Genomic DNA, 26247 nt, shown 5'->3' on the forward strand with positions numbered 1-26247 from the left:
ACCTAGCATGTTTGTGTGTAAATTTATCCTAAAGGAACAGTTCAGTGTAAAAATGAAACAGGGTAAAATAGACAGACTGCACAAAATAACATGTTTTCAATATAGATAGTTAGGCAAAAATGTAATCTATAAAGGCTGGAGTGGGCAGATGTCTAACATTATGGCCAGAACACTACTTCTTGCTTTACAGCTCTCTAAGCTGTTAGAAGTCAGTAACCAATCAGTGACTTAAGGGGGGGGGGCATATGGTACATAACTGTTCAGTTACCACTAGTTTGCATTTGAATCTGACCTGCGTGTTCACAAACTAACTGAACAGTTATGTCCCATGTAGCCCCCCCAAAAGTCACTGACTAACTAAGAGGTTAGAGAGCTGAAAGCAGGAACCAGAGTTCTGGCTATTATGTTAGACATATGCTCACTCCAGCCTTTATAGATTACATTTTTGAGATGCGATTACCCTGTTATCCCAATCTTTCATGTTCTGCCTAAGGTACAAGTCGCTAACAGATGTTAAGGGGCGACCTAAAGTAGCTAGTATAGGATCTTTAGGCCAGAAGCTATCGGGCTATGTAGATAAATTGCTACGCCCGATAGTTGAATCCCTACCTAGTTATTTGAAAGATACAACTATGTGTATAAATCTAGTGAGGAATTTACAGTGGTTAACCACCTACCGATGGTTCACAATGGATGTAGTATCATTGTACTCGTCCATAGAGCATGAATACGGCATACAGGCAATAGATATTTTTTATTTTGTGCAGTCTATCCATTTTACCCAGTTTTATTTTTACACTGAACTGTTCCTTTAAGAGTAACTAGATTACTTGATTTATATTTATACAGAATTTATAAATGAAACGTATTCATTTATATTCTTTCTATGAGATGAAGCTTATAATAGTTTTATAAAAGTTTTGTTTTAATTATTTTACCTAGGATCAAGCTTCACTTTAATATAGGCATGGAGAATTACAGTGCATAACTCACTGGTGCATCTACCTTTGTCTTCATTTTTTATTTCTACATAATTATTCTGTTATACTGTCAAATACTCAAACTTTCACAGAGATATTGCTTTATACTACAATGTTCTTTTGTACTGCTTTTATTAACATGTTTGCTAATTCATTTTCCTGTTTGGTTGACCCACAAATATGCCAATGGCTATAAATCATAAAAGTACAAAGTCTTTCATTTTCATTCTAAAATTTGGGAAGAAATCATCTAATACAGACAAGTAATGTCTGAAGCAGTTACAGCATCATTCTGCACAGCTGCACTGTCTGTTCCAAAAAAAATGAGGTCAAGGGCTAATTTCTTTTGGCTTTAAAGTAGATGAAACCTCTAGAAAATATTCAGTTACACGGTGAAGCGAGCAAGACTCTGCTGCTTCAGTGACAGCCTTTCATCAGGATTTATTTCTCCTAGGTTAAACAGTGTAAAATATTAACCATTATGACAAAGTGATTTTGCATCTTATGACTTTGATTGCACTTTATAGGAATCTCTTTGCAAATGGAATATTTTCTGTTCGCATAAGGGCCATATTAGTTGACTTAGGTTCTAAACAGTGCTGCAAGATACCCTCCATAATTAGTAAGACATTGTTTACACTTGGTACAGAACTACAATAAATGTGTTAAGCTTCTACCTACTGCCAAAATGCTTATCCGCCGACACTCACCGATCCTTAGTGTAATGTTTTTTCAACTGGTTCTGGTGCACATCTGGCTTTATGTAGACATTTCTAGTAAAATATGGTTTTAGTTAATTTTTGTGCAAATGTCATGAAGCGTAATCTAGTTGCATGTTACTAAAAAAAACTTTTAAACATGCAGTAAATTAATTTAAACATTATTAACCTAATTATTTTTTCACCTAAAATATATAGGCTCTGCATTGTCCTTTACTTCTGATATTCGTATAGGAATTTTTTTTTTAAATAATACTTTCATTTGAAGAATATTGTTAGAATATTAGAATGGTATTCATGCAGCTTTATGAAAAAAAAAACTACTACAAGGGTTACATTTTACATTTCTAGGTCTCTTTGGGCCATTTATTTAAGTACTTGGATCAGCCATTTATGATTTGGCTAACTGGTCTTAAGTGAAGACAAATTAAGTGTTGGAAATTTTACGTGTGGATGAATAAGGATGATCAGGACAGCTAGACAGAGACTTGAGGTAATAGTAATAGTCTCCTGTAACTGTACAGCTATGCAGTTAGTAAGGCAATAAGACTGAGTCTACAAATTCTGGCTAAAGTGAACACTCTATTAGCTGAAAGCCCCAAAGAGGCATTCTCATGTAAACTCAAGACTAATATTTACAGACATAAAGCATTTAAACAAGAAATATCCTTACAATGTATATCAGAATATAATAGGCGACCAGGTAAACACAACTGAGAGGGTGGAAAAATGCATTAGGTTGAGGGTTGCACGGAGAGTTGGGGGGAAATTTTTTTTTTTAAGCTTGTAAACTCACAAATACAAGATATTAGAGTTTTTTTTTAACACAATGTTATTCAAGTTTTCCATATTCAGATTTTTTATTCCTCAAAAGTAGTTTTTTATGAATGAAACAATTACTAATGTTGAAACACAATGACTAGTCATGGTAATTTGATTTCTTTAAAGTCTTTGTTCTTTGCATAAAGTATAGGTTGGACAACAAACATTCTACACATTGACGGTTTATGTACTTTATGGCAGGAACGTATGGCTTATTCGATCAAGAGCGGTGTTAAAACTCCTGCAGTAAACTAAAATAAACTAAATATTCATAGGTAAAGAAAATTGGTGGACGATAAGAAAAGCAAAACCAACAAATTGAAATTTTAATGGATAACAATGAAGAAAAACTGAATAAGATTTTGGTTTAATGCTTTAAGGTCTTTGGCAAAGCAAAACCCGAGGTAAAACCTTTTACATCATAAGCTGGATTGGTACTGTAACTGTGTTGCTGCTACACAGATACTTTACCAAAATTACGCTGCACAACACTGATATTTAAAAATGTGTTTATTTCTGGACTGAGTAATGTGTTTTTAAAGCAAAAAAACAACTTTAGGAAAAATGGTTTTCAGTTTATTTATGTATTTTGCAGTATGGGCAAGCTGCATTACAAATAATTGAATACAAACTGAGTTTTCTGCAAGATGATTATGATCTCCCAGTGTTTCTAGGCAGAATATTGTGACATATTGTGTTTATGCTGCATACATAATTAGCTGGGAGAATGCATCTAGGAAAACAACTTGTCTTATTCTCTGCCTTCTATCTCTCAGTATGCTCTAGTAGGTTTCCTTTGGTACAGCATTCTCTAAAATATCATGTTCAGATTCAAATTTTTTCAAAATAATGGTTTTGCACAAAGTTCCCTGATAAAATAAATAAGAATATTGGAAGAATATTTAAAACATGCTGATGTTTTTATTGTGATCACATTCATTGTCCACTTTATACTGTACACCTCAAGCAACCTCAAACATAAAAATTTTTATACCAGCACACACAAAAAATGTTGTTACAGATAAGTAAGTAATATGCACACATAAGACTAATTAAAGGAGAAGGAAAGGGTTAAAAATGCGACAACCATCCCCCCCCCCCGCTTTCTGATTACTCGCCATTCGTTCTGAGCGCTCTTTAGCATCTATTGCGACCACCATGTTGGATTTTTAAATTAATCTAACATGGCGCCGCGTAAGTAAACGCAAAAGCGCAAATCTTCTCCCTTCCCCTAGCCACGAGTGCAACATACTCTACTGTGCACTCTCGTAGTGGGAGGGTCACAGGAGCGAGGCATTATGGGAATCTTCTTTACACAGCTCAGAGTTTTTTCTTCCTGTTTGGCTTCTGATCATCTGAACAGGAGAAATATGGGGAGACTTAAGGGCACTATTGAGAGAACTGAAGGTATGCCTGCAGCTTGAGATTAACTCTTTACTAGCCTTTCCTTCTCCTTTAAAGTAAAGTTTTTAGTTACAAGTTCATATCAAGCCAGCATACAACATCAGTGTAAATACAGTTTCGTGGTGCTGTTTTTTTCTGGTTATTTTTCATAGACTGGCACCTCCTTGCATTTTTACATTTCTTTATCATGATAAACTTGTAGCTAAAATGTTATACTGGTACAGAAGAACAGGAACAGCACCTCTTGTCTTTGTAGATTAAAATGCCTTTATTGTAAAGTTTTTTGGGGCAAACAACAATAGCTAAAATGTTATACAACTGGCCATAGCGCAAAACAATGTTAGTGCCATTTTTGTGTGCCCATATTTGTAGTAATGGCATTTACTGCATTCCATTAATAGCTGTGTAATTTATGACAATGGGAAGTGAGTTCTCCCAAAAACTCAATTCCACATAAATTAAGGATGCAGCAACCTTGAAATCCTCTAACCAGTCTTAGAGCTAATTACATTCATTCACAAATATACATATATATATATATATATATATATATATATATATATGTGTGTGTATATTTGTGAATTCATTCATTATTAGGTTAATAGACGAACCCCCCTTAAAGGAACAGTTCAGTGCAAAAATTAAACTGGGTAAAATGGATAGACTGCACAAAATAAAAAAAAATTGTAATATAGTTATTTAGGCAAAAATGTAATCTATAAAGTGACCATATATCTAAAATAATGGGCAGAACTCTACTTCCTGCTTTCAGCTCACTAACCTCTTAGTCAGTGTCTTTAGGGGTGGGCACATGGGACATAACTGTTCACTTAGTTTGTGAGCTTGCAAGTCAGATTCAAATGCAAACTGAACAGTTATGTCCCATATGGCTCCCCCTCAAGTCACTGATTGGTTACTGACTGCTAACAGCTTAGAGAGCTGCAAAGGAGGAAGTAAAGTTCTGCCCATTGTGTTAGACATCTGGTCACTCAAGGATTTATAGATGACAATTTTGCCTAACTATACTGAAAACATTTTTTATTTTCCGCAGTCTATCTGATATGCCCATTTTCATTTTTACACTAAACTGCTCCTTTAAAGGTGAATTATATCCTACTAGTGCATTTCCACAAGACAGTGGCACTGAAGAGAGAGGAAACGCTGTGTGAATGAGGATGTGTGAGGATCCCCAGTAGAAGTGTTAATTTTATTTGATGTAACTGATTGTTTCGAGAATGTGAGGCTACCAGTGCTCCGGTCCTGTACCTTGCCATCCCTGTGAGAAGCTGCATTGCATTACTTTCTGAAAAATATCTACTTCTTTCAATAGGGGGCCTATCCCCTTTCCTGTGATGAGAGTCCAGCCATGGGTAGCCCTGTCACAGAAACTGGTTGAGACAGAGAGAAACGCTTCCATCAGGATTTCCTGTGGTGACCAGTGACACATTCCACTGCTGCATTTCGTCTTGAGAGCACAACAGTAGCCAAAACACCACAATTGCTATAGGTCTTAAGGTTCAATCAGCACATCTATGTTAAATGTGCTTCACTGCAACGCAAAACAAGTAATGTACCATTTGCAAAGTTTGTGCCTGCTCTGGTAGACCAAAAATATTCAGCAGATACCAGAATGTATAGTGAACTGTTTGAAAGCTAACAATTATGAGCTTATTTACGGTATCTTTTTTTTTTAAGTTTGTGAAGTCACAAACTTGCTTGAATAAAAATTTCTCAAATTGGTGAGTTTAAAAACAAAAAAACTCTGCCGGACCGCATCCATAAAACAATCCTAAGGGCTAAGGAACTATTTAAGGAACTATTTAGGTTTTGAATATAGTACAAATTGTGTTTCTTGATGTTCTTCTCTCTTTCTCCTACCAGACAATCTTCTGTCTAGAACCCCCCTCTTCCAATCATCCCCCAACATAATAACCCAATCCAACAATCAAAAGCAGCCTTGACAACGGACAGCTTTCCTATGTTTTCTCTTTTGTTTTTTCTTTCTTTATTGCATTTTTATGTAAAAGGTAGTAGGAGCTACAAAAAATTTCTCAAATCTACCTCAATATGCCTATTACACCTGTTATTTTCTTTGAAAAGTTACTTATTGTCACATTCAGTGCAATGTTGGATTGAATATAAAACCTAATAAAAAAATTTAAAAATTAAAAAAAAAACTTGAAAATCTCAAATTGAAAATATGACAACTTTCCCTAGGACAACTTCCATTGACCTCTGTATAAACTTGCATGTTTTTAGATGTTGAAGTTTTAAATTCAAGTTTTCTGTTTTTTGCACTTAATAAATATGAGACATTCAAGGTTTTGAACCACAACTCAAATTTTAGCACAAAAAACTCAAATGTAAAAATTCTGCAGCATAAAGCCTGCACGTTCTTGTAGAAATTGAGTTGTCATAGGCAAAGTCACATCATATTTTCAATTCGAGATACTTGAGTTGTTTTAATTTTATTCTCGAAAGTTTTGTATACTCGAAAATTTAAGGTATTCACGTTTTTTCATTCAAACGACTACCATATGAATAAGTAAGCAAGCATTCAAGTTTTTTAAAATGCAAGTTTATTTGAATTAGAAAAAAACTCTCAAATTCACAAACTTGAAAATTAATAAATACGCCCATTAATTGATTACTATTGGCTACTAGACCTAGTGCAAATTTTGTGACTTTTATTTCCGCACCCCAGTATGTCTTAAGTTTATCAATGCCATTCACATTCTCTGCAGCAAATGCATTTCTTCCAAAGAGAGGTCCATGCGCACAATCCCACAGCAAGTTTTGAAAAAAATTCATTATGCAGCAATCTTGGGCTGATCCAACCAATAACACAAGAAATCACATCCATTCTCCTATATAAAGCTTTATGAAAATCGTATCCACATCAATTTTTATCTAACAAGATTTTTCATTAAGAACGCCTTTCTGTCACATTTCATTGTGTTTCATGAAAATCACATAATAGTGCACTGAGAGTTCCATCAAAATCTAGCATTGTGTAGTTCTTATTCAGACCTTTGAAAAATCATTGATATATAAACATCAGAGATCTATATCTGGCAATATGTGTGTACATATTCATACTTCTTACGCAGCAAAATTGCTTCATTATAGTTTGCATAGCCGTTGCCATCATTCTTCCAATTTATTATTATTTATTGCTCCTGGAAAATACTTTTGTATTTTTTTGTGCAAATTCCCTAGCAGAGACCTCTTGAAAGCATCCATGGGTCAAAGAATAATATAACAACTCTAAACTTTTTTGTATAACATTGCATTAGTGCTATGTTCTGCTGCAGCTGTGATGTCAAAGGCGACCCAGCTGGGGTAGTGTTAAAAATAAAAACTAAATTTAGTAAGATGTTTTGAAGTGAAAATCTGCTACTGGTTCTTCACTACAGCTATTGAATTCTACTATTCATATGCTTGGTGTCAGATATGCTGTACAGTCATTCAATATTAAAGCACTAAAAAAGCTGGAATATGTTGGCATTACCTCATGTTGCTGATCAGCAAGAAAAAGCAAGAAAAAGATTTGCCCAGTTTTGGCAACACTTACATTTTCTAGTAGTTCTCGGTAATTTGACTTTAGATTAGAACACCATACACAATTAAATCTTGTAAATTGTTGATTCCCCAGTACCCCCCAAACACACACAAAATCATTAACAGAACTATAAGAATATATTTAATTAGTTATACTCCTCATGTGAAGCATTAAGAGGAAAATACATTGAGTAGTGGCCATTGAGCTTAACTAATGGACAGAATAACCAGTATATTAAAAATTCTAAACTATGTGCTTTTTAAAATGAACTGCTAAATGGCTTTCAGGGGAAAATTGTGCATTAGATATGCTTTTGTATGAGAAAGGCTAGTAAATTTCTCTAAAAAATTGTATTATGAGCATGTGCCTAAAAACAACACTTTCTCTGCCAATTGAAACAAACTACTGCAAGTAATAAAGTAATAAGGGATGCAAAATGCATTTTCCTGCTGTGAATGGACCAATCCTTCTTCAGGCTTGCTCTGTACCTTACACCAGATCTATTGGCAGAATAATTGGTTGGAGGATGGATTGTTGTGAGTATCTGTCTGTATGCACCCCTTTAGATTAGAGGAACAGAGCTTCCATTTGAAGCAGCGTAGGTGGTTTTTCACAGTGAGGGCAGTGAGGTTGTGGAATGCCCTTCCTAGTGATGTGGTAATGGCAGATTCTGTTAATGCCTTTAAGAGGGGCCTGGATGAGTTCTTGATCAATCAGAATATCCAAGGCTATTGTGATACTAATATTTACAGTTAGTACTAGTGGTTTTATTTATAGTTTATGTATGTGAGTGTATAGATTGGTAGGTGTGGGTTAGGTGTGCTGGGTTTACTTGGATGGGTTGAACTTGATGGACACTGGTCTTTTTTCAACCCTATGTAACTATGTAACTATGTAACTATACAGTAAATATAATTCTACTGTTCTTCTCAACCAGAAAGAATCTATTTACATGATGCATATGTTCATCTTAAATAATGCAATATTGGCATAATGATACAGAGAGAAATGAAATGACTCGCTACCTAAGATAGAGGTTATTTACTCAATATGCAGCACTTGTTAGGCTGGCCATACAAGAGCTACATTCCACAATGTATTATCCAAATCATTCAAAGACCCACTCATTTGGTGGCCACACTACATACAGGGATGGACCCCAATATATGTATGTGGCCAAGTTTCCCCTCTTCTGAAATATAGTAACCAATTTTCCACTAAATGTGTGTTTGTAGAAAGTTACATTTAGGCATTTTTGGTTTTGCAGTTATTTATTTTTTTGTTCAGCGGCTCTCCAGTTGGGAATTTCAGCAGCTATCCAGTTGCTAGGCTTGTTTACTAGTAACTAGGCAGTGTGCTTTCCCTTTACTCTGTTGCATGTATTAATATGGTCTAGAGTCTCTAGACTGACTGAGGAAGCCCGACTACCAAAAGAGTATTTGCAGCAACAAATATGATCTTATGTCATCTCTCACCCTAATGGATCTTCCCAGGCTTTCAGGGATAAATAGAGGATGTTCCTATAGCGCTGCTTTGCTTGCCAATGGCCAAAATGGTTGGTATGTCTGAACAACATACAACTTCATGTTATGTCATTTACATGTAAATATGTATTGTAGCCTCTGAATTTCCCTGTTTTCTTATGACTGGTCCCCAAAAACCCTTTCCCCACATAAAAACACATAAGCTGGGTTACAGAACCATGTTTTGCATTGCATGTAAGATTTCCATATCCACGCACGGTGTAAATTTGTTTATCCTAATCAGGAGCAAGTTAGCTGGAAAATTATTTTGTGTAATTTCTTATATTTTAACATACTTAAATAAGTAACAGAAGCATGTTGGAGTCAGTAAATGAGCTACAGGATCTAGCAAAATAATTTGGCTTGTTAGCTAAACAATAAAGTTTGTTACTCCCGATTTTTTCCATTATCTATAGCTATATAACGGCTTTGTAGATTTATTGACTAGCTTTTTTATGCTGGTATACCTCAGAGATAGCACAGTTTACAGGTAAGCTATTTTATGGACACAGGCAGGGTATCTAATTCTAATGAGCAGTGTGAAGCCAGTTAGCCAGACTTATTGCATGCTGGATACATTCATTCTCTGCATTAGTGTCCAGCTGTGTCTTAAATACTAAGATGATAAGTCTGAACAAAAAATGCACAAGTTTTTCAGATCCCAGCAGCAAGCCTTGTTTTAATAAAGAGAAGCAATGTCCACAAATAACTTGGACTCAACTCGTGTAAACTGGGGTCTACAATTTAACAACATAAGCATATACACTTTAGTAGGCAAAAGTAAATGGAAAATTGAAAACAGGTATAGGATATGTTATCTGGAAATCCAAATTATGGGATGGCCATCTCCCATAGACTCCATTTTAAGCAATTCATTCATTTTTTTTTAAATGATTTCCTTTTTCGCTGTAATAATAAAAGCGTCTTTTTGTTGATCCCAACTAAGAAAGAATTAATCTTTATTGAAGGAAAAATGATCATATTGGGTTTATTTAAAGTTTAAATGGATTTGTAGCAGACTTAAGGTATTGTGATCCAAATTACAGAAAGATCCCTTATCAAGAAAGCCAGAGGTCCCGAACATTCTGGATAACAGGTCCAATACCTGTACTAAGGGAGTTTGTGTCCTCACTGGATCCTTTATTGTGCCTCTAGCCTGCAATTGTTTATTTATTATAAAAGTGTATATATCCTGATGGTGGCCAAAATTAGATATGATATTTCAATATACAACAGTATATATTCTTTATTTTGAATATGAATACAAGCAAATGCTTATCATGCCTGATGCATTAATAGTTGCCCGAATCCTCTACCAAGCAAGTGAGACTCAGGGGCATGTGTACAGAGGTTTACATAAATCAAATATAAACCAAATATAAAACCACCCTGAGAATGTAAAAGGCATCTAGAAAGAATGATCAGCAACAGAAAATCTGTCCAAACCTGCTGTCAGAAATAATTTCTGTGTTTCTACTCATGTTTTTTTTAGTTCTGAAACATTAATGATGTTTCCAGAATAGAAATACTATTGAATAAAAATAGCATTCTCTTTCACGTCACAATATTTACTGTATGTCATAATCAAAACTGATAATGTTTAGTGTGGTTGCATTTGAAAAACACTTATTGATACAGCTCTCCATCCTGTGGTCAGCTGATGAAATGCACCCTATCAGGACCATAAAACAAGTAACATTTGTGGCACAAAAGAAATGTTCTTGTTATTAGATAAATTGGAAGGAATACCTTAGTTTTGAATGATAGTTATGTTACATTAAACTGGTAACAAATCACCAGCTAGTCCAAGTTGATCTGACAGGTAACCTAGCAGATCAGTAGCAAATTTGGTGGGTTCATCTATCCAATAACTCCAGATCTGATCTTACAGCAGTCACCTAAATAACCAGATCACATAAGTCCTTTAAGTCCTTTGACCACTGATCACTTACATGTGCCAATCACGTACCAGGCAGATTTAGACTGGAAAGGTCATGTTAGATGTCTTTAAATGTAAAATGTCTTTCATTCAGAAATTCATTTTTGAAATACACAAAAAATTATCATCACTATGTGATATGTACTGATAACCTGTTATAATGATTAAGTTCCTCTTCTGTTACTAGATATTAGTTTTTTAAATAATACAAAACAATTATGTTTAAGGTAAAATAAGGACCCTGTCAGCTTTACTGATAATTAAGTAAAAGTAAACTGAAAGTTCTTTTTTCAGTGCATCAAACTCGTAAAGAGAAATATGCAATCCCACTTTATTAGGAAGCAGACCATGGCAGCTCAGGTTTTTAAGAACTATGAAATACTCCCAACTGCTGCAATCCCATACACAAAGCCATTATACCCGGCAGCAGAAATACAGCACCATATCAAACTTTAGCTCTGAAGAAAGATTATATGGGTTAATGCAAGAATGTCAAAAATCTTGGAGACAACATAGTAGAAGTTGCTTAGAAAAGATCAGCTCCTTCATCATTATCATCCTTCCCTACTCACACAGCAAGATTATGCTTTGCATGTCTTTCCAAGCTTTTTTTTTCTCTAGGGTAAGAATATAAATTAAATTACAATGTTTTATTTTAAGATATCTCTGTGTCTCAGCAGGAAAAATAACATTCATGTCTCCCTAATGTTCACTCTGGATTAAGGATAAAGCATCTGGGTCCCGAACAGCAAAAAGCCATTGTATTGTATTCCACAACCTCACTACCCTCATTGTGAAGAACCATTTGCATGGTTTCATGTAGAAATTCTGTTCCTTTAGGTTCTTTGATCTTTTCTGTTGGAAAAATATCAACAACTCCCTCTAATGTACTCCTAAAGAGTAATCATGTGATCTCACAAATGACTTTTTTTCCAGAGAAAACAACCCCAACCTCTACAGTCTACCCTAGTTTAAATCCTCCATCCCTTTTACCAGTTTAGTTGCACGTCTCTGCACTCTCTCCAAACTGGAGGCCAAACTGCACTGAAACTCAAGGGGATTTCTTCTTTCCACAGATATGAAGGAAATCATAATTATTTCTTCTGCAAACGGATTTTGTTTGCTAAAAAAGCTTTTCTCCTTTCAATTTATTCTAATAAACATAGGGATATTTTTTATGTACACCAACTACATCTTCACAGCTTTTGTAATGGTTTAAATTTGATTTCCCCTTTGAGTTTACAACAATACTGGGTGAAATGTTGCAGAATAAAAAATATAAAGATATTTTGATTCAGGCAATGGTTTCTCTTTCACAGTATGAATTTTCAAATGGAAAATAGTTCAATAAAACTGAATTACTGTGTGTTCATATTCCGTAAGGAGGTAATACAGGATATTAAATCTTATTTAAATAATATGCTGTGTCTCTTCTCTTTTACGGGATCAAATGACCAGTAAATAAGATGTTTATTTCAGAAGATCACATTTTTAACACAGCACTTCAGAAACATGCCCTATAGCCACTTGCAAGTGAGAAATCCCATTATATTAATCCTGGGTAGCTGTAAAGTAAGCAAAAAAAGCAATATTTTTTTTACCTCTTGGCAAAACAATTCTCCAAGGAAAAATAAATGTTATATGTGTTTGGATTAATGAAGTCAGATTTAATCAGTACATTTCCCAGTGCAGTATAAGCGTGACTTCTTTAATACCAGAGGAAATTGTAGCCTTCCTACCACTAAAAGTATTAAAATGTTGAATGCCATTCTAAAACTACATTTAAACAGCTGTTTAAAATGCAGATCTTTATAACGTGCATTAAAAGAAAAGCTTCATTTCTACTTACATAAGAAGAAATGAAATAAAGGCCATGGATTCTATTTTAAGGGTGTGGATATACTGACAGCCTCACCTAAACAAAACATACCAGTAGCATCGGCTTCTCCTCACAGGTATGCGCATCAGGGCACCGGTCTGTAGCGCCGCTTTGTGTCATTTAATTATTAGTTTTTGGGTATTCGCTGAACTTTCAGGGCACCGATCTGTAGCGCCGCTTTGTGCCATTTCATTATGGGTATTCCCTGAGCTCTCCCCTTGCGCCTCAGCAGCACAATCTCTCATTGCACCTCAGACACCAGACCTTTAGCCCTGAGTGACTACAAATATCTGCATAGTTATTTTTTTAAAGGTTCATTGGGAATGTCAGATCCCTCAGACATAAGGCAGATATTATAGGAGGGGTGCAGGCACTTTTACATAAGGATTTCCTTGTATGCCCCCCTCCCATATTGCCAATAAAGGGGCCATAAAGTAGGGTGTAATCCAATGCAAACACCATGGTCCCCACTTTCAATGGAGCCCCACAGAACAGTAGCTGCACACAGAGGCAATTGTGCCCTACATACCCATCCATAGGCGAAATGGAACAATATATATAATTACCCCTTATTGGGGGCAGAACAATCCTATTGGGTTTATTTCATGGTTAAATGATTCCCTATCTTGCTATCTTGCTCCCTTCCCATTGTTCTGCTGATTGGTTGCTGGGGGTGAGGGGGGGATATCACTCCAACTTGCAGCGCAGCAGTAAAGTGTGCCTGAGTCTGAGCTTTCAGAAGGAGCCAGCGCTACACATTAGAACTGCTTTCAGCTAACCTATTGTTTCTCCTACTCCCATGTAACTGGAGGAGTCCCAAGCCGGACTTGGATTTCTTACTATTGAGTGCTATTCTGATGTATACTGGGAGCTGCTATCTTGATGCTTTCACATTGTTCTGCTAATTGGCTGCTGGGAGGGGGGTGATATCACTTCAACTTGCAGTAGCGGCTGCATTTCCCTCGGCTTATACTCGAGTCAATAAGTTTTTCCAGTTTTCTTAGGTAAAATTAGGTACCTCGGCTTATATTCGGATCGGCTTATACTCGAGTATATACGGTAAATAAAACTGCGACCCTTAATGCTATAAATTCTACAGGAGGTGTTCTATATCTGGTAAGTTACTTGGTACCTCTAAGCAATGGAAATTACATCATATTTATGGCCACCAGTACTTAACTAGAAATGCAGTAAATAATACATTGAAAGGAAAATGCTACCTTGGGGCATCTCAGTCTAGATCTAAATGGCTGCAGGGGCAGCCATTTTGTTATTTTTTGGGAAAACGTATTGAGATAGTAAAATTAGCTTTAAAGTAAGTGTGAATAACTTCTGTACTATACAGTATATTCACATACTGAGAGAAAGTATGCTCATATATTCAAGGTGAACTTATTCACACTGCTGTCAATGGTCATCTTGCACCATCAGCTAAAATCCTTTAATTATTACATCATTTTGCCTTCTCTTTAAGAGAGAGGCTTGCCTCTCCCATGAGAATTTTAGTAGTTCCATGCATATCTGGTGCTGAAGGACATGCACCTCCACAGCAATATTGTATTATGCCATTGGGTATTTTTATTCTTGCCTGACAGTCATAATGAGCCTTACAACATTAATACATTGTGTTTAAACTCAGTTCAGACTATTAACTCCAGGTTAATACTGTTTCTTTTTAGGAATATACTTCTTCTTCTTTTTTCATGGTTTGGATAATTGAAATGCATTTTACCACATACCCAAAAAGCTCTGAATTATGGGAAGGCCGTCTGCCACAGAGTACATTTTAAGTAAATAAATATCATTTTTAAAAATGATTTCCCTTTTCTCTGTAATAATAAAACAGTACCTTGTACATGATCCTAACTAAGCTGCATGAATCCATATTGTTATTTAATATTATATCTTTTTCTCTAGTTTGCTTTCTTCACTCTGCAAGCTGTTGCTTTATTGATTCAATCCACTTCCTTACTGGTCTTTATCCCTCCATTCTTCTGCCTTTATCTTCAATTTCTCATGACTGGTTGCAAAAACTACAAAAAAGTTGGTACTCCAAGCTTTATCCTGTGTAGCTTGAACCTTCTTGCCCTGCTCACTTTTGATCCGTGTTTATGTTCCACTCACACCTCCAAGGGAACTCTCTTACATTTGCTTACCTTTGACGTCTATGTATACTGTTCCTTCTATGTAATAAGGTTCATCAATGTAGTTACAAACATTGCCTTGACTATAGTACGTAGTTCCGTTGCTTTCATGTACTAGGTAGCAGGGAGTGATCTCAGAATTATTTACATACCTTGGAAGCCATAGGCTCTTTTTCCATAAATATAAGAACAAAGGAAAAGATAAAATGTTACGTCTTTTGAGTATTGGGGCCTATGAAAATAAAAGAGGGGGGGTTGCAGCAGAAAATTATATTTCCTAACTTTTTGCCATATAAACTGAAATGCCCTCTTTACCCTTACTCATTACTTAAACTTTACTTATCAGAGGCAGGTAACAGTTCTGTTTTACTGGTGCCTGCTATACCAATAGCATTAGGGTGGTATTATGTGTCTTAATGTACGATTACTTTGCTCACGATTTCCTCTAGAGTTAGAGGTTCTGCTATGTATTGCATTCTGCAGGTAATAAAAGTAAGGTACATGCATATCCAACAGTTAGGAAATTAATATAGGACTGGCAAAATATGCATTGTAACAAGCATTATCATTTAGCTTGGCTAGGTTAGCATATTGTAAGTCAGTGCTGTCCAACTTCTGTGGTACCGAGGGCCGGAATTTTTCCAGCCTCCATGGTGGAGGGCCGATAATGGAAGCTAGTTTTGACTACTCCCCTTTTTAAAACCACACCCACTTGAAACCACACCCATGTTATCGCATGACCATAGCCATATTAATGGTGGTAGTACAGCAAAAACCTGCCATACTCTGCCTTCCCTACCCTGCCTGTGTGTGCCATACTCTGCCTGCCCTACCCTGCCTGTGTGTGCCATACTCTGCCTTCCCTACCCTGCCTGTGTGTGCCATACCCTGCCTGTGTGTGCCATACCCTGCGTGGGCCATACTCTGCCTTCCCTACACTGCCTGTGTGTGCAATACTCTGCCTTCCCTACCCTGCCTGTGTGTGCCATACTCTGCCTTCCCTACCTTGCCTATGTGTGCCATACTCTGCCTGTCCTATGCTGCCTGTGTGTATGGCACATACAGGCAGCATAGGAAAAGCAGAGTATGGCACACACAGGCAGCCTACAGTGACGCAATGCTGGCACTGCTCTTACAGTCTACACAATAACTATATATTAAAAAACATTTTAATTGCAGTACCACCACAGTATATGTTCTTTTTATAGTGTGCAGGGTTTATTTTTGGGTTTCTACTGCTCCTACAGTCTGAGGTGTGAACAGGGGAACAATGTGGGTGATTACAGCCTGAGCCTGAGGTCTGAAAACAGCAGGGGGTGAATTAAAAGATGTGAACGACACCGTGGATTACATTTTTAAACAATACAGGGGGTTTACAGCCTGAATCTGAGGTGTTAACCATGCAGGGGGCCAGTACTGATACCATTTAAAGGTTACACAAAGGTAAACCATCAAAGCAGCCAGACAGGTGGGGGGCCACAGAGAGGGGGGTCGCGGGCCACCAGTTGGACAGCACTGTTGTAGGTGACCATTAAAATCTAATTGCTGATTGGTTGCTATGGGCAACATCACCAGTGATGTTTGTCTCTTTTGTTAATAAATACACCCCATAGGCTCTTCATTCTAGCAAAATGCCTTTCCTATTTATCCTTATAGGCAACATCTCTGCTCTATGCTCAAAGGAAACCAAAATCAGACAGCATAGGAAATGTTATTGTAATGTATGTCTGATGCTAACTGACAGAGCATACTAATAAAATATCTGTCAGCTGAGAACTGGAATTGCAATAAGGGCAACAACTCTACAAACAATAAGAGGGAAAAACAGGTATATCATCCAAAAAGTGTCATTTTACTGCGGGTCATGGCCATGCAGGCTATAACATTTCAGATATGTCTAAAGATACAGATAAAGATAAGTCCTCTGTCAGGATATTTTTGCATAATGTGCTTTTAAATGCCAAAAAGGATGCTTTTTTTGGCTTTTAAGTATAGAATCTGAGGTAAGGGAATTTTACAGTGAGCAGCAAGGGAATTAAGTTTAATGCAGGGATTTAAATTTTTAGCCCTCCAGCTGCTCTTATCTGAAACTCCCCAACAGTCTGACATCTCTGGTTTAAGAATGATTTTTATATTAACTGTAGAAATGTTTTCAGAGCAATATATATCTGCATCAAATATGATATTCTATTTTATAGATTAGAAGGGCCCTGAATGTGGTTTTGTAGAAAAGAGACTTCAGGTTCGATATAATGTGTTAAGGATGATAAAAGATTTCAGCAAATAAAGACCACTAATTTGAGCGTTACTATTAGTGATGAGCGAATTTGTCACATTTCAGCCAAAAAATTTGCGAAACTGCTGAAAATTGTGCAAAACAGCTAAATGTTTTTTATGCGCTTGATTTTCTTTGACATGACATCAACTTTTTTGACATGATTATGACTTTTTTGACGCAAGAATTTTCTTATCGGTTTAGCCCAAACAAACTCTCAAAATTGTGGAAATTCACAGCACATCAATGCCTGATGAAAAAATTGGCTCATCACTAGTTACCATTATAAGAAAAAAGCAGTCCAATAATCAGGAGATATAATTTAGGTAAATTTTTACATGCTTGAGACCCACTTTCAGCCTCATGAGGCTGTGGCCAACTCGCCCAGTCCAGTTACATTTTTCCACATGCAACTGCAAATAGTAAGAAATGAAATTTACAATGGAATGCAATAAGAACTGAAGTCTTTCTTAGACAAAAGTGGCTAGTGAGGAATAGTCCTATCTCATCATTCTCAAGAAAGAATATCTTACATGTCCTTAAGGATTTCAGTGATAAAGAGTTTCTCAGGGCACTCATGACAAGTCCCAGTCTTGGAATTACCCTGTCTGAATTCAAAGTCTGTAAGAGCATTAGTGATCTTGACTATCTTTACAGGATGTCCTTCGGTTTGTGCTCCCCAAGGAATGATTTCCAATTAATTACTCAACCCTTAAACAATGGTTCCCAAATCATAAATGAAAAGGAAGGTTCATCTTTGAAAACTGCTTAATAAACAGAGCATTTGCTGAAAAGTATAGTTTAAATCGAGCATGGGATAGGATTTTAATTTATTGAGCTATTTGCAGAAAAAATAAAAATGAATCAGACTGCACTGTATGCAGCTGAATTGAAAATGTTAGTTGAAGGAAATTGGCTACATAAAAAAGAAAAAAACTGTTCCAGGAAAGCATAATGAAAATGCAGACAAGCTGACATCAGTGTTTGCCTTTATTCCAGATACTTGAACAAATTCCAGTTGTGAATAATGAGGTTATAACATTCCAGACTTATTGTAGTGCTGTATCATGGTTGGCAAAGGCACCTCAGGAAAGCAAACTTCGAGGTAAGAAATTACCCAAATACTTACTTGCAGCACACACATACAATATTTTATCTGTTTTTACAGCTGCATTAACATGTTTCAGTTCCAGAACAGAAATTGCTTATTTAACATCAGACAACTCTTCCATATAAGTCTGTTATCTAGTTATGCACATAGCACATTATAGGAAGAGTTCCTGCTTTAGCAAAGCATTAAAATCATTACTGAAACAGAACACAATACAATTTACATATATAAATGCAATGCTCAAAGCAAAGAAAGAAAGACTTTTAAAGATTGACCATAAAGTTTATGTTTTCCAGCTTCTGCAAGCAACATATTTGTTGGTAGCAATCCTATTTAATATGAGACAGATTTCCTGCTATGTGTGTAGAGAGCCTCAAATGATATTTGATCAATTTATCGCCAATAAAATTTTATTGCATTTTAGTGAACATAATCTAATCTAATGTAGGGACCCATAAGGTTAAATGGTCCCTATGGCTTTAAATCCCTACACGTTTAGTTCCCTTAGTTGCTGGGCAGAAGGGAATGTATCTAAGTAAGTTCATTAACATATGTGTGCTATTGGCTAGCAGGTATGGTGACCACTTCCTGCCTCACTTTGGTATAGTGCTGGGAAAGGAGTGGCACCTTCATCTTTGCTTCCACCTGAGGAACAGGGTGGATGGCTGCTGTGAGCCCGGGGAATGGGCCTAGTTAAAGTCAGGGAACAGGGCCCCATGAATGAGGCATTAGATAGTGGCAGGTGTAACTCCCTTAATAGTACGCTCTTGGAGTGTAAGGCAGTTAGGGTTAAGCTAGAGAGAGCAGTTCTGAACTCCCACACGTAAGAAGGTGGAAAGATGTGTGCTTAATATGTATGTTGGGAAAATGTGTTAAAGGGTTATTGCTTTGTTTGGTCACTAGGTGGCAGCATAGTTACTTGGGTATGATTATAAAAGTTAAGTGTAATGTAGACTACAGTCCACCAGAGGGCAGTGCAAGCAGGAGGATATAAAAGGAGTAGGTATACCCAGGTTTGGGGTCTTTGACAGGAGGGCAGGGTCGAGTTAACACCTATCAACAGGAGGTGAGTCACGACCTGGGGAAGTAGTAGAGGAATAGCTAGCTAGGTTAGAGGGGTGTAATAGCAAGCATTACGTCCACGAGGCAGTTAGGGTAGATAGGACGGGCAGCCTCCGCCCCAACCAGGAGTAAGGGGAACCAGGTTTCAACTGGCACCCCGTTAGTCAGAAATCCAGCGCCAGTATAGGAACAGTTAGGAAGAGTGTAAAAGGCTTCTGGCCAGACTCCGTAGGTGAAAAGTCCTATCCGGGAAGAGTGGAGGGGTATCACTGAAGAGCACTGGACCACTAAAGAGAGTGGAGGGGTGCTAGAGTGAATACCAGACCACTAGAGTGGATAGGTGGGAATAGGTCCATGGTCACGGAACTGAAGGGATAATTTACCTAATTGTGCAACTTGCCTGAAAAACCTTGGAAGGAAAATGATATGTATGTAAAATCTAATTGCTTAAAAGGCCTGCCTCAATGCATCGGTAACAATCGCCTGTTAATAAAAAGTTATATGGATGAAAAAGAGTCTGCAAATTTTTCTGGTCGGAGTCAGGAATACCAAGTAAAGGTAAGGGCGCTGTCCCTTTAAGGAATTGTCACCCACGCCCTACCTACATACATAGGAATGGAAGTTTTGGAAGTACCTCTCCCAGACCACATTGCCTGTAGTGTAGGAATCACAGTGGATAGGGAATCAGGATAGAGAATTCCCTGAGGTGATCCACTACGGGGTGTGGCAGAGGTGAAGTGAGATTCCTGCCAAGTCTGTCTGCAGGGCAGTGTCAGTCTGTATTGTACTCTGCATTTGATGTTGCCTGTACCACTTGCCTTTGAGAAGCTGTATTGTAAACCCTGTGGATGTTAAGTACACACTTGTTATGTTGTTTGCAAAAACCTCTGGTGCCCTCTGTTTTTATTTTTTTGTATAGCAGCAAGAAAGGTGTAGTGGGACAACACCCTCACCTTCCTCTTCCACTTAGCGAAGGCCCATTCTGGGTGAGAGAGTACAGTGTAACCCATGTTCTACTGGTACTATTTGGGGAAGGCAGCTATTGAGCTGAAATAGATGTTACACTAATCTTGTAAATATTTGATAGTTTAACTATTTGATCTGATATTTTGAACACTCCAAAACTACTATTGTATTGATTTGCTTTATTTTATTAGACTTTAAGCCTGCATGGGAAACTAGAATGGGAGAAATGAAATTAAATATCTGCAGTGCACTTTTAGCTATGGTGTATTATAAAAGTGCCATACCCAGGAATATTAGGAATTATTATGCCAGATTCAATTCAGTGATTTAATAATGTTAGTGCACCATTCAAGATTAATGGTAATTGCTTACTGAACATTTATGGAACCTTGGCAGTGTGTCTCTTTTAAAACATTTGCAACATTGTTGTGAGCTGTGAGATTTTGCCAAGTATTGGGCCAGCAAGAAGAGGCTGAAGAAGTGTTCAAACGAGGCCCATCTTGTGTATGTAAAGCAGTTTCTGGTGGTTCCAGACATTTTGATCATACATTTTCATTGAGAAGCTTGAGGTGATTAAAATTTCTGCTTTAATCTTACATATTATAGTATTAATATTTATAAATCCACTGTGTGTTAGTTATAGCTTACAGCTGGGGAACACAGCCCATCTGTATTCCTATAAATAAAGCTATTTTGTGGATATCCATGCATATGCATTTATTCTGTGCCTCCCATTTGCTTATATTTAAAAATCCTGATTTATTGTCTGTTCAATATAAATAGGATTCAAACTGAAATGTAAACATTTACATGAAGATATGCGTTTAGTCACAGCATTCTCTTACTGTATGCATTATACCTAAGCAAACTGGTCGGGTTGATTTGCCTCCTGTTATATGGTAGGTTACTCATATAATGAGATTTGACATAAAATTTGTTAAGTACAAAAAGTTGGGGTAAAATAGGGGGAAGCAGTTGGGGTAAAGTAAGTTTTATGCAAGTCAGGATTAACTTTGTCAGACACAAACAGAAAATGTCAAACTATTGCTTAAATGCTGATTTAAATTGGATTATTCTGTTAATATTTCAAAATACACTTCTATAATTGTTATGAGCTGTGGGGGCTTTGCCAAACATTAGGTCAAGAAGAGTGCTGCAATATAGTTTAAAGGAGACCTATTGGATAAATGTAAAAACCCCAAATTTTGCAGGCAATTATGAACAATATACGGTGCTGGTTTCACTTTGTGCTAAAAAATAATCCTATCTGTAAAAATGGCCACTTTATTGGAGCTCCCTATAGATCCTATCAGTTCTCTGTCGTGTTTCAAATGAAGGGTGGGTGTGTCCTAACAGATTCAGTTCCCTATCAGGTCAGCCTAGTTGCTGATTGGTTCCTATCCTACAGTGTCTGTACTGAGAACCCACTCCTCTGCGCATCCAGAGAATTTAGCCAGCAGGAAGTGGAACAGATGGGAGGGACTAGAAGGGTTTTGGTGGAATTTCTCAATATGTTTTTTTTAAGCACAACCCTTCTATATCTAGAGGAGTATAATTCACTGGTACATTCTTTTTATATGATATGTCTCCTTTTTAGTGACTTCTGGTGATTCCAGTTAAATTGATCTAAATTTGATTTTTTCCTGGGGGCTCAAGGTGATAAAAATGCTTCATTTGCTCTTACATGTTATGGTTAATAGCAATGGTATTGTAATTTATGGAAAAGTCAGCTGGCCTTGGGGCAGAAATAAAGATTTATGAAAACATAGTATGTGTACTGCACTTATCAGGGACATGAAAAAAGTTATATTTCATATAGTAGAAGTGCTAATACCTTTTCCCAAGTACAAGACGACGACTCCCAGGATATACCTCTGTGTTTTATTTACAGTACAGTTTTTCACAAAATAAGTTTGAGTTGCGCTTAAAATATGCGGCAAATAAATTAAAGTTCATTCCTCTAAAACCAGAACAGACTGGTTCACTGGCAGATTGTATATACTGGAAACCTGTACTTTGACTCCACAAGTTAGTGGTGTACTTCCTGCTACCTGGACAGAGCTCTCTATCCACCCCACCTCTATTATAGAATATGACAATGTGAGGGCAAGTGCTCAGGATCCAAGTTGCTGGTAACTGTTGGGAATTTGCCCTTTAACCCTTTCACTGCCAGCGGTTTTGGACAAAGCGGAATTCTACTGCAACGACAGTGTTTGAACATTTTTGTTTCCCTTTAGGGGCCTTTCTTTGTGGGGACTTTTAGTTTACCCAGGACAAGCTAAGCATTCAAAATATGGTAGAATTTTGGTGTAATTCCAATTCTGTAACAAGATATAGGCTTCTAAATGTCTAAAAATTTTTGTTTTTTTATTTTTTTATTAATAATCAAATTTTCCATAATATAAACACACATACCAGAAACAAAAATTATTTTATGCAGAAAAATACAACTGATTTGGAAAGCCCCATGTCTCCTGAATGTGCCAATACCAAATATATATAGTTTTATGGAGATTTCTCACTTGTATAGGTCAAAAACTCCCAGCAGTACACTACCAAATTTCCAAAGCACTGCTCCAGAAAGCTGCATACTTTAGATTTCAAGGCAAAAAATAACACTAACAGAAGTTTATGCCAGAAAATTACACATTTCTGGAAAGAACAGATTCTGGGGAATCCAGAGTAGGCCCAATAGTCTGTCTACTCCAAACTATCAAGTCACAATGCTTTGCTAAAGTTATAGGTTTTTATCAAAATTTGTGAAGTTTTTAAAAAATCGCTTCAAAGCTTCCAGTCTATAGTATCTTATCTTCTACAGGTCATGAAGTAACCAAATAAAACACCCTAAATATGAACGCCAGGGGTCCACTAAACAGTTTGATGACAAATATGTATAGGTTTACCTAAGTATGTAGCATGTAGGGGCCCCAATGTGAACATACCCCATATGATCTATCATTTCAGCTCCTGTAAACTCAACACATTTACATCATTATATGTGGGATAAAGCTAGTAAAAAGTACGTTCACCCCAGAAAGTCATATATTTTTGGAAAGTACACATTCCCCTGAATTCAAAATGGGTACCTGTGTCTTTCTACTCCAAAGTACCAAGCCGCAAAGCTTTTCTAAAGCTGGAAATTTTGATGACATTTCCAAAAATCCCCTCAAAGCTTCCACTTTGCAGCATCTTATCTCCCACACAGCATTAGGTACCAAGATAAAACACCCTAAATTTGAACGCCAGGGGTCCACTGAACAGTTTGATGCCCAATATGTATAGGTTTACCTAAGTATGTGGCATGTAGGGGCCCCAATGTGAACATACCCCCATATGATCTATCATTTCTGTCATTTCAGTTCCTGCAAAATCAACGCATTTACATCATTATATGTGGGATAAAGCTAGCAAAAAGTACACTCACCCCAGAAAGTCATATATTTTTGTAAAGTTCACATTCCCCCGAATCTAAAATGGATACCCATGTCTTTCTACTCCAAAGTACCAAGCCACAAAGCATTTCTAAAATTAGCAATTTTGATGACATTTCCAAAAATCCGTTCAAAGCTTCCACTTTGCAGCATCTTATCTCCCACATAGCATTAGGTACCAAGATAAAACATTTGAATGCCAGGGGTCCACTGAATAGTTTGATGCCCAATATGTATAGGTTTACCTAAATATGTGGCATGTAGGGACCCCAATGTGAACATACCCCATATGATGTGTCATTTCAGAAAATCAACACATTTACATCCTTTGTGTGGAATAATGCTACAAAAAAGTACGCTCACCCCAGAAAGTCATATATTTTTGGAAAGTACACATTCGCTCGAATCTATAATGGGTACACATTTCCTTTTACTCCAAAGTCGCAAAGCATTCCTAAGTTTGTGAATTTTTATGATATTTCAGAAAATCGCCTAAAAATGTTGCAGTGTGATGCATTTATCTCACACAATTTCTTGCGTACAACGGCAAGTCACCCCAAATAGGAACACCTAAGGTCTACTGAACAGTTTGATGCCCAATATGCATAGATATACCAAAGTCTGTGGTATGTACTGACCCCAAAATGAAAATAGCGCATATGGATTTCTCGCCTGCCAACTCAGCTTTTGCATACAGAGGCCCCTGTCAGTGTAATATTATGTGCCTAACCCCCCTAACTATACAGAGACCCCCAGAAAACCATATATTTTTGGAAAGTACACATTCTGATGAATTCAAAATAGGAAAAGATATTTTTGTACACCAAAGTTACACCTGGCAAAGCTATGCTAAAAACTGATCAGGAACACTTATACAGGGATAAAAATGCAATAAAACTACAAAAATTGTGCAAATCAGCGAAACAACAAAATAAGTCACACAACAGTGTAATTAGTGGTCAGAATATCTGATCCAATAGTCACGCTGTCAAAATAAAGAGTTTTTAGGGAAAATAAACTAAAAACGAGCGGTAAAATTGGGAAAAAAAAATAATATAAAAAAAGTTTGTGTATACACGTGTGTACATATATAAAAGTAGTGTGACAGTATGTAAGTGTGTATATGAGTGTATATAAGTGTATATGAGTGTGCAGAAAGAAAAAAAAAACAAAAAAGTGCTAAATTGTGTGCTGTATGTAGGTATAAATGTATGTGTGTGTGTAAGTGAGTGTAAGTGTGTAAATGCAAAAAATAAAAACACACTTACCTGTCCAGAAGCAGGGATCGCATGCCTGGTTGTCCTGCTGCAGCCCTGGTCAGTGGGCCGGTGCTTGGGGGGAAGCAGGAAGCGGGGAGCAAGCAGCAGACACGACCGCATCTGCTGCTTGGATGTCGGTCCTGCGACGATTGCGTCGTTGCCCAGGGGGCTGTCATTGCTAAAAACAGAATCTTTATCTGCCAAACGACATACGGCGCATGTCGTTGGCAGATAAAGCCTTTTCCTGCAGGGATAAAAATGCAATAAAACCACTAAAATTGTGCAAATCAGCGAAACAACAAAATAAGTCACACAACGGTGTAATTAGTGGTCAGAATATCTGATCCAATAGTCATACTGTCAAAATAAACAGTTTTTAGGGAAAATAAACTAAAAATGAGTGGTAAAATGGGAAAAAAAAAATACAAAAAAACGTTTGTGTATACACGTGTGTACATATGTAAAAGTAGTGTGACAGTATGTAAGTGTGTATATGTGTGTATACGAGTGTGCAAAAAGAAAAAAAAAGAAAAAAGAAGCAGGGATCGCATGGCTGGTCATCCTGCTGCAGTCCTGGTCAGTGGGCCGGTGCTTGGGGGGGAAACAGGAAGTGGGGAGCAAGCAGCAGACGCAATGTGATCGCGTTCTGCTGCTTGGAGGTCAGTCCTGCGACGCGATCGTCGTTGCCCAGGGGGCTGTCATTGCTAAAAACTCTCTGCAGAAGTGGCACATGCCACTTCTGCAGAGAGAATCTTTATCTGCCAAACAATGTACGGCGCACGTCGTTGGCAGATAAAGCCTTTTCCTGCAACGACGTACGCCGTACGTCGTTGGCAGTTAAAGGGTTAAACAATAAGAAAGCCCCAGTTACACAGAGCTGCAGGGCTGCAGTGTGCTCAGGACAAAGTATAACCACAGCAACAGGAGACTATCTTAGAACAGCAACAGGTACTAGCTTAATGCTATGGTAAAGCATACATAGTTACTGCAGTGCCAGGAAGTTTAGCCTGAATCAGAATCAGGGCCAGGCCGGGTCGTAACCAGCAGAAACAGATGAGAAGCAAGGTCAGGGGAAAGCCAGCTCCAGTGGTACACAGAAATTCACTGAAGTAATAAGGGAAAATTCAGATACTTATTCAAAGGAGGCAGGCCAAGGTCATACACAGAATAC

At 37.2% G+C, this 26247-nt stretch overlaps 1 protein-coding gene across 3 annotated transcripts in view; it reads left to right on the forward strand.

Moving 5' to 3' along the window:
* Positions 1-26247, forward strand: part of LOC101730712 — an 81198-nt gene that overhangs the window by 38881 nt on the left and 16070 nt on the right. For all 3 annotated transcript variants that reach the window (XM_004911430.4, XM_012954885.3, XM_012954888.3), the window contains exon 4: positions 18247-18352. In XM_004911430.4, coding sequence (XP_004911487.1) covers positions 18247-18352 — 106 coding nt within the window. The remainder of the gene's footprint in view (positions 1-18246; positions 18353-26247) is intronic.

This window comes from Xenopus tropicalis, chromosome 1, assembly GCF_000004195.4.
Source record: "Xenopus tropicalis strain Nigerian chromosome 1, UCB_Xtro_10.0, whole genome shotgun sequence".
In the NCBI taxonomy this organism is placed as follows: Eukaryota; Metazoa; Chordata; class Amphibia; order Anura; family Pipidae; genus Xenopus; species Xenopus tropicalis.